Genomic DNA, 15539 nt, shown 5'->3' on the forward strand with positions numbered 1-15539 from the left:
AGCTCACGTTGGATGGTGGCAATCATTGATGACTGTGACATCCTTTGTTTATCGATATGGGAGGAAATACTCCATTTATAAATATTCCATCTATCAGTAGCTTTTTAAAAATATAGACTCTCAGATCCGTATTTGAGTAGAACCTAGGACTGTCCATTTTTCAAAAGCCTCCCAAGTAATTGCTGATGATCAGCTGTTGGAACAGTTGCCATAGAGGACTTGAAGAGTTAATGATGTATCTTTCAAAGATTTTTCATGAGTTTGTAACTCAGCCATCTGCTGGTTATGGGCTTGTTGTAAAATTAAGATAAGAAGGATAAATGAAATACTTGATATTTGTCCCTCTTTTTTGCCTTCATGGGAATTCATTGGTAGTAAAATAGATACCTCCTTTAACTTTGCACTGCCCCCCTCCACCGTTTTTGTTTACAGTAAGAGTTAGACCATGTTACCAAAGTGTTAAACATCTGTAGCAAATTTTAATTGATATTAGTTTTTAAATTGACAGATGCTGCTTTCACAGTTTTTAATTTTATTCCTTGAAAATAAGCCTTCAGAAATTTAACTATATGAGGAAAATTGATTTTGTCAAATAAATAGAGAGACCAGAAAAGGTGCTTTCCCAGAGTTATTTAAAGAAAAAAATGTATATTGTTTCACAACTTCAACCTGATTTTAAGTAAATTCTAAATAAATCAGTTACTAAACAGATTTCTAAATAAATTTTCCTTAAAACTCAGATATAATATTGATATTCAACTTCAAAACAAACTGTTTTAGAAATGATGAGATTGGGATTGACACATATACACTACTATGTATAAAATAGACAACTAATGAGAACCTACTGTTTAGCACAGGGAGCGCTACTCAATGATCGGTGGTGTCCTAAATGGGAAAGAAATCTAAAAAAGAGTGGATATATGTATATGTATAACTGATTCAGTTTACTGTACAGCAAAAACTAACACAACATTGTAAAGCAACTATACTGCAATAAAATTTTTTTTTTAAATGATGGAACATTTCAAGTAAGGGCAAACTATGAAGAAATAAAGGATCTTTGGTTTGACATGCACTATGCTAATTTTTTTTTTTTTTTTTTTTTTTGTGGTACGTGGACCTCTCACTGTTGTGGCCTCTCCCGTTGCAGAGCACAGGCTCCAGATGCGCAGGCTCAGCGGCCATGGCTCACGGGCCCAGCCGCTCCGCGGCATGTGTGATCTTCCCGGACCGGGACACAAACCCGTGTCCCCTGCATCGGCAGGTGGACTCCCAATCACTGTACCACCAGGGAAGCCCCACTATGATAATTTTTAAAAACATAGGGAGCAGTCTTTTAAAATATTTCATATTCATCATTTTTATTGGGTCTTGCAGTACCTTTTCTTGTTCTTTATAGGTGCTATGGCAAGCAGTTTTTAAACTTTACATAGAAATTTTAATAATTTTGTTTGGAGAGTTTAGTAGTATGTATGGAGAGATAATTGGAGACATTACTATCAAAATTAGGAGGTATGATAGTTAATTTTATATGTCAACTTGTCTGGGCCATCAGGTGCCCAGATAGTTGGTCAAACATTATTCTGGGAATTTCTTTGAGGATGTTTTTGAATGACATTAACGTTTAAATCAGTGGATTTGGGTAAATCAGATTGCCCTCCATAATGTGGGTGGGCCTCATCCAACCAATTGAAGGCCTATATAGAACAAAAAGACCAGCTTCCCTGAGCAAGAGATAATTATCCAGCAGATGGCCTTTGGACTTTATCTATATATACCATCAGCTTTCTTGGGTCTTGGGCCTGATGGCCCACAGTGCAGATCTGGACTTGCCAGTGTCCATAGTTACATGATCCTGCTCCTTACAATAAATCTCTTTCTATGTATAAACATATCCTGTTAGTTCTGTTTCTCTGGAGAACCCTGACTAATACAGCAGGCATCATTGATCTTACTATAATCGTTTTTGAATACTGGAAAATACTTGTTTGACAGGGAATAATGATTAATTCAATCTTGTGATTATTACCATCAGGCTGCTTCTTCCATCTTCTGCTCTCTGAAATTCTGTCTAAGAGGTATGAATCCAGGTTGAATTCACTTTCCCTCTCCATTAAGCAGCTTCCACCTTCCACCCTTATCCATATGTAGTGGTAAAATCAGTTAAAATGAACATTTAAGAGAACCTTGAAAGAGAAACAAACAAGCACAGGCTTGTTTGACAACTGTGTAACGGAAGGATCATGGTTGGCAAGACCAGAGCTCATGGAGAGATTATGTATATATATACTGCAGGGTCTTTTTTCTTTTTTAATTTATTTTATTGAAGTACAGTTGATTTACAATGTTGTTAATTTGTGCTGTACAGCAAAGTGATTCAGTTATATATATATATGTATATACACACACGCACACACATATTCTTTTTCATATTCTTTTCCATTATGGTTTATGACAGGATATTGAATATAGTTCCCTGTGCTATATAGTAGGACCTTGTTGTTTATCCATTCTATATGTAGTAATTTGCATCCTGCAGGGTCTTTTTAAGCCCCAGTAGGCAGGTAATATTCTCTCTTACTAGCTACCTCTCTGATTCATGAATAGCTGGACCACTCAAATTCAGGGTGAGTTTTCAAAACTTAGGGAACCCCTTGACTCTACTATGCTGATCATTAATGTCATTGATATCCTTTTCCTGACTCTAACCCATCCTGACCTGCTTTAATTCTTAGGGTCCTAGAATTGCTGTCTCTGCCCAGAGTTGCAATTGCTTAGGAATATTTGGGGAAGGAATGGATGAAAACAGGTCTTTGGCACCTGACTCAGCCAGAGTAAAGATATTTCTCATTTAGTGGTTAAATAACTTTGTGTTTAAGTTGTATTTAGATACTACTCAGTGGAGTTTTAAATGATCATTTTAGCATTTACTAACACTGAAGCAATGTAGAGATGGTACCATATGTCCAGATCAAACTCTCTAAAAGACAATCATGTGGATATTTGGAAATAATAAAAAATATTTGTATAGATAACCAAATTTGGCTACCTCAGTCTGAGAGAAAGATATTTTAAGCAAACATTATCAATAATTCATCAAGATCAATAAAACGCTGAATATCAGGAATATGTATTTATTCTCTTCTGCGGAAAGTGAGGATAGTTTGTGTGAGACATCTCATGCCTCATGGAGAGCCAAGGTTGGTTAGGCTGATCAGGTTGGCCAGGCTTCCATTTCTCTCCCAGTAATCCATGATTCAGTTGAAGAAAATGATCTCAGATAGTAGAGTATTGTTTTTTGGTTAAGGATATATAAACAGATTTGCTCCTTTCCCAGATCCTCTAAATTAATACAATTAATTTAAACCTTCTTTCACCTCTCACACCCCACCCCCAACAGATTTTTTTTTTTTAATATGTGGTCTTAATTATGTATTTATTTTTATTTTTGGCTGTGTTGGGTCTTCGCTTCTGTGTGAGGGCTTTCTCTAGTTGCGGCAAGTGGGGGCCACTCTTCATCACGGTGCGTGGGCCTCTCACTATTGCGGCCTCTCTTGTTGCGGAGCACAGGCTCCAGACACGCAGGCTCAGTAGTTGTGGCTCACGGGCCTAGTTGCTCCGTGGCATGTGGGATCTTCCCAGACCAGGGCTCGAACCCATGTCCCCTGCATTGGCAGGCAGATTCTCAACCACTGCACCACCAGGGAAGCCCCCAGATTTTTTTTTTTAATGTCTGCACTTTAATGCCCTCGTGGGGGCAGGAGAAAAATGTCACATGTATCAAAAGCATAGATAGCAATTTGTACCCCTTAAGAAAGAATGGATTGAAGTGTATCCTTACATTTTGTTAATCAACAAATGAACAGCTCCAACCCCCATTATATTCCGAGGCATTACCTCTTGAGGGGTATTTCTGCCTATGGAAGAGGGAAAAAAAATCAGCTGTCAGGAGCAAACTTTCTTCTTACTTGTTCTCTTATCTTTTGTATTTTCCTTATGTGGGTAGGGTCAAATGAAAAATTAGCCCTCAGTGGGAAAATTCACTGGTCCTTTAGTAAAATGAATGAAATGAGTGTTACAGATACTTGAATTAATTGCTTTGTGAAGACTCAGAAATACCAAGTAAGTACATAAGTGTACCCTGTTTAATTAATCCTTGGAAATATCTAGGTTTACTTCTTTCTTTTTTTAAAAAATAAATTTACTTATTTATTTATCGTATCTGTGGCTGTGTTGGCTCTTCGTTGCTGTGCGCGGGTTTTCTCTAGTTGCGGCGAGCAGGGGCTACTGTTTGTTGCGGTGCGCGGGCTTCTCACTGCAGTGTCCTCTCCTGTTGCAGAGCACGGGCTCTAGGCACGCGGGCTTCAGTAGTTGTGTGGTGCATGGGTTTAGTTACTCCGCGGCATGTGGGGTCTTCCGGCATCAGGGCTCGAACCCGTGTCCCCTGCATTGGCAGGCAGACTCTTAACCACTGCGCCACCAGGAAAGTCCCTAGATTTACTTCTTGAAATTCCTTCCTCACTCTGAACCTCTGAGCTTTTTGTAAACTCTGCTTAGGAATTATGTATATGTGGAACCAATGTGATAACCTTGAGCACTATAAGGATGCACTATCAATAAATAACAATGAACATTATTAATTGGAGAGGATTTAAGTTCTCAAATTACTTTGTGTTTTCTTGTTATTATGGCTGTTTCAGTGATCAAAAAATGCTTGCAAGTTCAGGCTAATGACTTTACATATTTTCAGAAAGCTTTATTATTGATCATAGAAACAAACAAAGAGGGTCCCCCAAAGAGAGATCTTTTTGTAAAGATCTTTGATACTAATAAGATATTTAAGGTAAGAATTCCTTTTAAAGCGATGAAAGCCAGTGTGCTGTGAAATCTTAAAATGGAAACATTTTATCAGAACATTTTAATCTTTTTTGAAAGGGACACAACAACTTCAGATTTTCTGGCATGACTTGAGAATTAGGCAGAACCCATTAAGCATTTAATGCTGTAACAAGAAGGTTGTATGATTTTTGGCCCTCAGGAGAAATATTAGAACTCAGAACCTGACAAGAGTGGCTCATCAGAACCATTATGGATTAATGAACTAAGAAAAGGGAAATACTAGGAATAAAAAGAAGGAACACTCTCTTTCTCTTTACCTAAGTTCCACAAATTCTTTTACAGAAAGAAATTAAAACAAAATACTAAGCATAAGAGCCAAAACTATAAAACTCTTAGAAGAAAACATAGGGGAAAGTATCATGACATTCAATTTGGCAATGATTTCTTGGCTATGAAACCATAAGCAACAAAATAAAAAATAGATAAGGTAGACTTCATGAAAATTGAAAACCTATGTGCATCAAAGGACACTATCAACAGAGTGAAAAGATAACTCAAAGAAAGGGAGAAAATATTATTTGTAAATCATATATCTGATAAAGGATTGATACACAGAGTATATGGAGACTCTTATATCTCAACAACAACAAACAACTGATTAAAAAATGGGCAAAGGACATAAATCGACATTTAGTAAAGAAGATGTAGGGAATTCCCTGGTGGTCCAGTGGTTAGGACTTGGCACTTTCACTGCTGGGACCCAGGTTCGATCCTTTGTTGGGTAACTAAAATCCCACAAGCCACGCAGCGTGGCCAAAAAAAAGACATACAAATGGCTAATAAGCATATGAAAAGATACTCAGCATCTTTAACCATTACGGAAATGCACATCAGAACCATGATGAAATACCATCTCACACTCATCAGGATGGCTATTACCAAAACAAAATAACAAGTATTGATGAGAATATGGAAAAATTGGAATTCTTGCTCATTGCTGGTGGGAAATGTAGAATGAAATGGTACAGCTGCTATGGAACATGGTATGATGATTCCTCAAAAAGTTAAACATATAATTACCATATGATCCAGAAATTCCATTTCTGGTTGTATATCCAAAATAAGTGAAAGCAGGGACTCGAAAATATATTTGTACACCCACACTCATAGACGCATTATTCACAATAGCCAAAAGGTGGAAACAACCCAGGTGTCCATTAATAGATGAGTAGATAAATCAAATGTGGTACCTACATACAATGGAATATTATTTAGCCTGAGAAAGGAAAGAAATGCTGATACATGGTACAACAAGGATGAACCTTGAAGACATCATTACTAAGTGAAATAAGCCAGTCACGAAAGGACAAATATTGTATGATTCCTTTTATATGAGGCACTTAGAGTAGTCAAAACAGAGACAGAAAATAGAATCATGGATGCCAGGGGTTGGGAGAGGAGTAAATAGGGAGTTAGTGTTTAAACAGGTATGGACTTTCAGTTAGAGAAAATGAAAAAGTTCTGGAAATGGATGTTGGTGTTGATTGTACATCAGTGGGAATGTACATAATGCCACAGAACTTTAAATGGTCAAAACGGTAAATTTTATGTTATATATATTTTACCACAATAAAAAAAGATACTAAGAAAGAATAACATATCTTAAATGTTAAATTTTTAGCTTGTTGCATTAGCTTAGTATTCCTCAGTTGGAAAAAACTACTGTTTTTTCTTTCTAGCAACCTCAAGATGAAATGGAACAAATTGAAGCTCCGTTACAGTAAGTATAATGATTTTTGGCATTATTATATTATAGATATTTTTTGTCATTTTACACATATAAAATAAGTGTTCTTTTTCTTAAGAGTTTTAGAGTTATTGTATATTTTTGAATAATTGCCCTTTAGCAACATAAATATATGTTATTTTACAAACATTGTAGATAAGTTTCATTTCATGAGAAAGACTGAATCAGATTAAGTTGATTCTCTAATATTACTTAAAAAGCAAATTTATAGCATAGCATGAGGGAAGAATTTGTAGAGCTTATTGAAATTAGACTTTCATAGAACTATTATACTTAAAGAGACCTTATCCTTTCAATTTTTTTTAAAACAATGGTTCTCAAAGTAAAGCCTGTGGACCCCCGGGGAGTCCCTGAGGCTCTTTCCAGAGGATCTGTGAGGTTAAAACTATTTTCATAATAATGCTAACACATTATTTGCCTATTTCATGGTATTGACATTGGCACTTACAGTGCTAAAGCAAATGGTGGATAAAAAGTTGGAGCCTTAGTAGGCATCAGGGCAGTGGCACCAAATAGGACTAGCAGTCACCGTATTTTTCACAGCCATGTACTAGTGGTTAAAAAAAAAAGAAGGCCAGTTTTACTTAGTGCATTTGATGAAGCGGAAAAGTTATTAGTTTTATTAAATTTCTACCCTTGAATATATACCTTTTTACACTTCTGTGTAAAGTGTGATAGTTGTCTTAAGAAGAGCACTTGTGCACTTGTTTGAGTTATAAGATTTGTAAAAAAAAAAAAAATCGCTTCACCTTTTTTTTTAACTTGGAAGAATAACTGACAAACTGGTTATTCACAGTGTAGTACATGGCAGACATTTTCTTGAACTTTCTGGTAAGATCAGTGGAAATATTTACAAAGGTGACCTTTTTGAGATTTTTATGATGAAATAGATCAATATAGGGAAGACCTGCATAACTCAGCAAATCAGTATTTTCTGAAAGACCAATGCATAATGTCACAGCATCACCCACAGACAAGTAAAAGATCCATTCAAAGTGCAGCGTAGACCAATATAAAAGTTCATTGATTTTGTTTCAATTTTCACATTTCCAGTAACCTTTAAGGAAATTATTGCTTTTAGAGTTTTGGTATGTTATCTAAAAAGAATATGCACTATTATCCAAAAAGGCTGCTAAAGTACTCCTTCCTTTTCCAACTGCATATCTGTATGAGGCCAGATTTTTGTAATATACTTCAAATAAAAAAATATACCACAAAAGATTGAATGTGTTGTAGCAGTTCAGATGGCAGCGGTCTTGCATTAAGCCATACATTAAAGAGATTTTTAAAAATGTGAAACAGTGCCACTTTCTCACTAAATTTTTTTTCATTTTGGAAAATGCAAAAATGTTTCATAACAATATAATAATATATTGGATTATTACGGTTACTTAAAAATTAATGATTATTTAACATTTTTCTCTATTTTAATTTCTAATATGTAAATATAAATAAATAGAGGCCACATGAACAAAAGCTCTTTGAGTTCCTCACTAAGTTTTAAGAGTGTAAAGGAGTCCAAAGACCAAAAGTCTGAGAATCACTATTTTAAAATAATCCTTTTACTGAATATATCAGCGGTATAAGTTCATCTACAGAAATGGAAAAAGAGAAAAGACTAAGAAAGACTAATGCAGCATCCATGGTCTCACAGCCTGGAGAGAACCATTGTTAACATTTTGGTACATTTTATTTTAGGCTTTCTATATATTTTTGTTTTGTTCATATTTTCTACAAAATTGGGATTATTCTGCAGATACTTTTGTTTCCTGGGTTTTTTTTTCTTTCTTTCTTTTTTTTTTTTTTTGGCCACACCACGCAGCTTGAGGAATCTTGGTTCCCTGACCAGGGATCGAACCCATGCCCCCTGCAGTGGAAGCCCAGCCTCCTAACCACTGGACCGCCAGGGAATTCCCCCTGTTTTCAAATTTTAAGTAGTGTTTATCATAATTATTATTTCACATCATTAATATTTTTAAAAAACATGAATTTTAATGACCTCATAATATTTCATTATATAACTTACTATACTGTAATTCATTTAATCATTTCGCTAATATTGGACATGTATGTTGTTTGCAGTCTTGCCTAATATAAATAATTATTTTTTAATACCTTAGATGAAAGTTTGCTCTATTTTCAAAACTTCTGTGTTAAATTCTCTTTTATAATTAAGGAAAAAATTCTGCTGTTGATTCAAACTATGATTTTGTTTTATTTTAAATCAGCTTGTACTCAAAGAATCATGTTTTAGGAAAAAAAATGGCATTCTTTTCTGTTTGCCTCATAGAAATTATTCTATATGAGCAGTTTCATTTTCAAGATAGCTTATACTGATCACTTCTATTTTTTTAGGCAGGAGAGAATGTTCAATTTATTATTCTTGCTTAGGATTCAAGTAGCTATGCCTGGTTCATAAAAACTGTTCTTAAAACAACTGGAACAAGAAGCTTTTTTTTTTAAAGGAAGATATCTTGATTGCATTTGTATAGTAAATTAGATTGAGAAAAAAATAGTTAACTGCTTTTCTTCAATCAACTTTTTTTAAACATCTTTATTGGAGTATAATTGCTTTACAGTGTTGTGTTAGTTTCTGCTGTATAACAAAGTGAATCAGCTATACATATACATATATCCCCATATCCCCTCCCTATTGCGTCTCCCTCCCACCCTCTTTATCCCACCCCTCTAGGTGGTTGCAAAGCACCAAGCTGATCTCCCTGTGCCATGCACCTACTTCCCACTAGCTAGCTATTTTACATTTGGTAGTGTATATATGCCAATGCTATTTTCTTACTTCATCCCAGCTTACAGTCAACTTTTAATTATCCCAGGGTAGATGATCAAAATTGTAGATTAGGCATGACCTTTATTTTGCTCGCAACCTCTTCCCTTCAGTAGTTCCTACCTTTTTTTCCCCTGCTGTGAAATACAAGGAAGGTAAATAATGTCTGAGAATTTTCTCATGAGTGACGTTCACTTACATCTCAAGCTATAATGACAAACTTTCAGTGTATTTGAGGATTTAAGTGGTCAAGCTTCATAAATTAGGACCAATTTTTCTTTCTCACTCCACCTTTCTATTTGGTAGACAGTCATCTCCAAAGTTACTTTCAGACCTAAATGTAGTTTAGCTTGTCTACACTCCTAAAGGTCATTCCTTAATTTTTTTGGCTCTCTCCATTTTTGCAGCCATTTGAAATTTAAATGTTAACAAATTGCTAGTAATTGGAGCAAAAAAAGATGATCCTATTTGAAATTCCTTTAAATGAAAAGAAGTTTAAATTGTATCTGAATGAGAAATAGTGGGGTTTTTTCCATTTGAAAATTTATATGTATTTATTAATTAGTTGATTGATTTTTTTTTTTTTTAGGATTAGAAAAAGTTGTCCGGTGTTCACTGTGTCATTTCCCCAGGCTGAACTTTCACTGAACCACCAGAGCATTCAAGGTACACTTTTATGAGTAGAGTCATATAAAGTGGATTTGTCTTTGCCTAAAAATAGAAGGCTTAGTTAGATATGGATTTATTTACAACTAGGCTGGTCTACTATACATTGCTACCATACATTTTTACATATGAAATCAGTGTTGCTGTTGACCTTGGAATCATTCCGCTTAAAGTTGCCCATATGCGAAGAGCTCAGGTGCAGTCAATACCTACTCCTCCACATCTACTTTTTTGACTTGTAATTTGGGGGCTGAAATTTGAAAACAATGTTTGTTTTCTCTATTCATAACATTCTTAATATGTATGTCATGTCTTTCTTCTTCTTTTTTTTTTTTTGCGGTACACGGGCGTCTCACTGCTGTGGCCTCTCCCGTTGCGGAGCACAGGCTCCGGACACACAGGCTCAGCGGCCATGGCTCACAGGCCTAGCCACTCCGCGGCACGTGGGATCTTCCCAGACCGGGGCACGAACCCGTGTCCCCTGCATCGACAGGCGGACTCTCAACCACTGCGCCACCAGGGAAGCCCTGTCATGTCTTTCTTGACTGGCAGTTAGGCAGGCCATTTACTTGATTTCAGCTGTATTAGAGGGTAGCTGTCTTTCACTTTGAAGTGCCACCTGTGTATGTTGTATGACAGTGTAGTAAATATTCTTGGTGGTCATTGAAACTTTGTATTATAAGAAAAGGCACAAGGACATGATACTTGAAGTTGAAAAGCTAAGTTTTAAAATCTCTGTCTTCTCCTGATCTTTTGCTACCAGAACAATAGCAGTACCACTTAACGCCATCACCAACTCTTGCATGCACTCCTAGTGCCTGCATTTTGGTCTGTAATATTATTTATTCATTATTTTAACAAATATTTATTTAGCCTGCTAAGTGCCAGGTGTATGGGTGCTATGACTTTACAAATGCCAAGCAAACCAGGGATCCTAAAAGGATAGCTGATCTGTCTTGGAGCTTGAAGATATTAGGATGGATCTGAAAATCTTACCATTGTTGGAAAACAAAAATGCTTTCAAGGATGTCAGGGGGCAGTGCTAAAAGGATAAAGAGCTAGGTCAATTGTGCTCCCACTGGCCAACCTGTGACAAATTAGCCGGGGGAAAAAACACATGATTTTGGTTCATGGAAATAAGTGAAGTTTGTGATTTTGTTGATGCTCAAAAAATGTTAGTAGTGTTCAAAAGGTAGTCTCAATACAGGAAAAAACAACAGCTATAGTAGAATGGTTAAAAATTTTTAACGACTTTAAGAAATAGAGACTTATTGATACATGTACCTTTAGGACATCTCCTGATTACTTTTGGCCGCTACATGAATGTTCCTTTTTATGCCTAACTCAACAGCATGAATTCATTTAAATTCTGTTACCTATAATGGAGATGATAATGACACAGAGAAAGTAGATATGATTTTTCCATGTAGTTGCGAATACTTAGGATAACTCAGCCAAAGTAGAGAGGTTGGTTTTTAACTAATCTAATTCCAAACAATTATAATATTACCTGGCTTCATGTGAAATATTTTTTTAAGGAATGGAAGAATTTCATAATTTTATTGCCAACATACTTTTATATCAATAAATTGGTATAATATTTATTAAATACTTGATATATCACATGAATGAGGGAATCATTTCAAGTTATATGATTAAGAAATGCTGAGTGAGATAATATGTTTTAATGCCTTAATAAAACTGGAATGAAAACATATAATGTTATCTTCTAGGACCTGAGGCTGAAGATCCTAAAGTGCTAACACACCCAGAAAAGGTTGGTCTGTATAATAGAAATTAGCTATTCAAATCTTAGGTTTAGATTTTTTTTAAAACATTATGTTGATTAAAGTATCAAGCTCATTTAAGTTTTCCCCTAGGCAGGAATATGACTAAACCATTTCAATAGATAGAATTGTGTAACAACCCATTTCAGTGTTTTTGTGTTTTTTTAAGGGGAATAATTTTCCAGTACTTTTCTCGTAAACTCTTGTAAATCTGTCTTTGGAATAAAGCAGGCTTTCACTGTTCACAGGTTTTTTTGTGAGTTGCAAAAAATTTTTCCCTGCATTCCCGCATTTAGTCTGGGCTGCCACAGTCAGACAGAAAGCGCAAGGACACTTTTCTTACATCTGTAGTGGAGACCCATTTCAGTATTTATTCTTCCTTATCTCTAATGAAATAGAATTTTCTTGATCTGTGTTTCTTATCTAGCATTATAAGTCTTTTATTCTTTATGTAGAGGAGAAGCATATAATTTAATATCAAACTAGTTGCTGAGATATAATAGCAAAAATGCCTTCTGTTGCTTTGTCTATTACCCTTGTTCCTTTAATACTTCCTGCTGGATACTGCTTTCCCATCTTTCAGTTACTAATCAGTAACCATGTACTGAGTGCTTGTTTTGGCTTTGCTTTCTGCTTGGTGCTATGGGAAATCAGAGGACTATAAGATTGGCTCTGCCCATAACAGACTCCAACAATCAAGGACCTCCCCAGGCCAACCCTGTCATACACCTGTACCTTACTTCATCTCAGGTATACCTTACACATTCCCACCTCCATGCCTTTGTTTAAGTCAGGAGCCAGAAAGCAAGGGAAAGAGCATAAAATTTGGAACCACATAGGTTGTGTCCCAACGGCAAGTGTGTCATTTACATGTGTAATATATGGAAAGTGATACTCATTTCATAGGATTATAGTGAGGACTGAGAGCAGTGATGGCTCACGGTGTTTGGTACCTAGTTGGTGCTTAAGAAATACGTGTTTTTTCCTTCTTTTACGCCTTCACAAATCATTAATTTCTGGCTTAAGTTCCTTCTTCTCTTTGGATCTGTCTCAGATGACTGGTGATCTTGACCAAAGTAATTGCTCCCTCTTTAACATTGCTTATTCACTATGTCAATATTTCCCTAGCACTTGCCTCCTGTGACATTAATAGATCTTCTGAGAATAAAGGATTTTTTTGAACAAAGTTTAGAGAACACTGTATCCTAAAGTATCCTCAAAGATTTATAGTGCACGTTTTGAAAAGTCTTGTAGTAAATAAATCTGTTTAACTTTGTTTAACCAAGCATTTTTCAGGCAATCTTGAAAACCCTTCACTGCCTCCCTTTCTTTCCCCCCAGAAAACTTATCTTGTAACACTAGGGCTATGGTTTATGCCATTCATTTGAGTTCATGCAGTGTTTTGACATTATTTATAGTTTATTTAATGTCTTATGTATTAATGCCTTCAATCTTAATTTAGGAATTAAGTTCCTTTAGGGCAGAGTTCAATATATATATATATACTTTATTAGATCTAAGGCCTTGAATTTAGTAGATATAAGGACTTCAGATAAGAGGGAGATCTTGAACATGACTTCAAGAATGGATAGGATCCAGTTCTTCAATTCCTTCTAAATTTCTTTTATCTTTCTGAGCAAATTATAGTTTGCATTGCTAATAAATATATCTTATTAAGCTCTGGATGCTATGTACAGAGAATATAAATGGTGGCAGGTAGAAAAGGAAGAGAGGGAGAATAAAATATTTTTCACTTCCCTTATTGAAATCAAATCATAGTATTAGAGGGCTTACAAGTTACAGTGCATTCTGGCAGAGTGATGTGTCAGTGAAGGTGGATTTGATTTTTAGAAACAGGCAAAAATCACTGAAACCGGGGCCTCCCTGGTGGCGCAGTGGTTGAGAGTCCGCCTGCCGATGCAGGGGATACGGGTTCGTGCCCCGGTCTGGGAGGATCCCATATGCCGCGGAGCGGCTGGGCCCGTGAGCCATGGCCGCTGGGCCTGTGCGTCCGGAGCCTGTGCTCCGCAACGGGAGAGGCCACAACAGTGAGAGGCCCGCGTACAGCAAAAAAAAAAAAAAAAAAAAAAAAAAATCACTGAAACCCATTCTGTTATTTAAGGTCAAGCAAATTAACAGTTTTCAATGTTGAAAAAAAGTTTAGTGCCTTTAAGTTATTGAGACTGATTTTCTTGAATGGCTTATAAACAATTTTGAAAGTGCTTTCAAAAGAGGAAGTCTAATAATATTTTGGTCATTGGAAATATTTTGAGAACAGGTATAACCTGTTAAGGTGATGTCTTTGAAAATAATAGTCATTTTGTGTTTTGTAGTTTTGTGTTTTTTGTTTAAAACAACCACAAGTTAGAACCATTGATTTATAGCCAGAGCTTGTAATATTTACATAGAACTGTTTTCATTTCTCCTTTTCTCCTCCCTTACCACCTGTCCTTTGGCCTTTTTACATCACATTTACATATGCATACAGAGGTGGGGAATAAAAGGAAGGTCAAACCACACCAATTTTGTTCCTGGTTAATTAATAAAATTCAATAGGGATTTATAGCAAGGAAGAATTTGTCAACTATTAACTGCAGTGAAGTTTTTAGATTATCTGTTGATTTAACTATCCATGTTATCTCTGCCTCTTCCCTTCCTGCCTCTTAACTTAGCTGAATAGATAACTTGCCATCTGTAATTATGGCCTGGCCAATTTTACCCTTGGTCTACTATTAAATGTGTAACCATGTGTTCACAGTCATTAGTAATTTGGTATAGGAAAGTAATAAAGAGTATTTTTATTTATGGAAGGGAGGAAAGTTGATAAAGCTTTTTGGTGATAACTTAGCAACATGATGAACTAGAAAACTAACATTTTCATTTTAAACACTTTTTTGTATATGTAATAATGATTTAAATTCTGTTTGGAATATACAGGAACTAAGTAGAGACAGAGACTCTCCTGAAATAAGCCTTCTCTCAAGTACTACTATTAAAGAATTTGATACATTTGCTGTAAAGGAGAACTTGTTAATAGAGCCAGAGAAGGAGCCTAGCAAGGAAGTCACATTGACCATGACTTCTGAAGAAACCAAAGATGAAGAAAGCTCTCTTGAAACTTTTGTGTCTGCCTTAGAAAAGTTGCTGACATCACCAGAAATCACCCAGGAGGAAAGACCGATTAGAATAATGAGTGATTTTCAACATAGAGAGTTGATGAACCCATTGAGCAGTTCCTCGAGTTCCATATCAATACCTTTGACATGTCACAAAGATTTACTAGAAAACTCAAAGGATGATGCATTGCCAGCTGAGTCGTTAGCAGCCTTAAACACGTTGTCAGAAGCCAAGGTGGAACCCATCTGTCACAGAAAAGAGGGAGATACCAGTCTCAGTGCTGGAAATGACTGTTTAGGAGTAGAGCCCAATATGTCTCAGACTGATGAAGATTGTACACAAATAGCAGAGGTGAATTTTGAGACTCTTTGTTCTACTCAACCATTTGAACAGGATTCCAAGTTAGGTGAGCTACAGGACAAGCATCTTTCCGTGCAGCAAGTAAGTGCAAGTATGAGTCTATGATTTTGCCTTTTATAGTGACCTTTAACAAGTCTTCATTGCCCATATACTTTATTTTAAATTCAAACCTTCT

General features: G+C 35.9%; 1 protein-coding gene across 1 annotated transcript in view; it reads left to right on the forward strand.

Moving 5' to 3' along the window:
- ANKRD31 (ankyrin repeat domain 31) overlaps positions 1 to 15539 on the forward strand; it is a 133797-nt gene that overhangs the window by 14364 nt on the left and 103894 nt on the right. Inside the window, exons 4-7 of the mRNA XM_082624141.1 lie at positions 6582 to 6622; positions 10024 to 10100; positions 11834 to 11877; positions 14825 to 15445. Of these exons, the coding sequence (XP_082480267.1) occupies positions 6582 to 6622; positions 10024 to 10100; positions 11834 to 11877; positions 14825 to 15445 (783 nt within the window). The remainder of the gene's footprint in view (positions 1 to 6581; positions 6623 to 10023; positions 10101 to 11833; positions 11878 to 14824; positions 15446 to 15539) is intronic.

The sequence above is a fragment of the Mesoplodon mirus genome (assembly GCF_964341445.2).
Source record: "Mesoplodon mirus genome assembly, chromosome: 5".
In the NCBI taxonomy this organism is placed as follows: Eukaryota; Metazoa; Chordata; class Mammalia; order Artiodactyla; family Ziphiidae; genus Mesoplodon; species Mesoplodon mirus.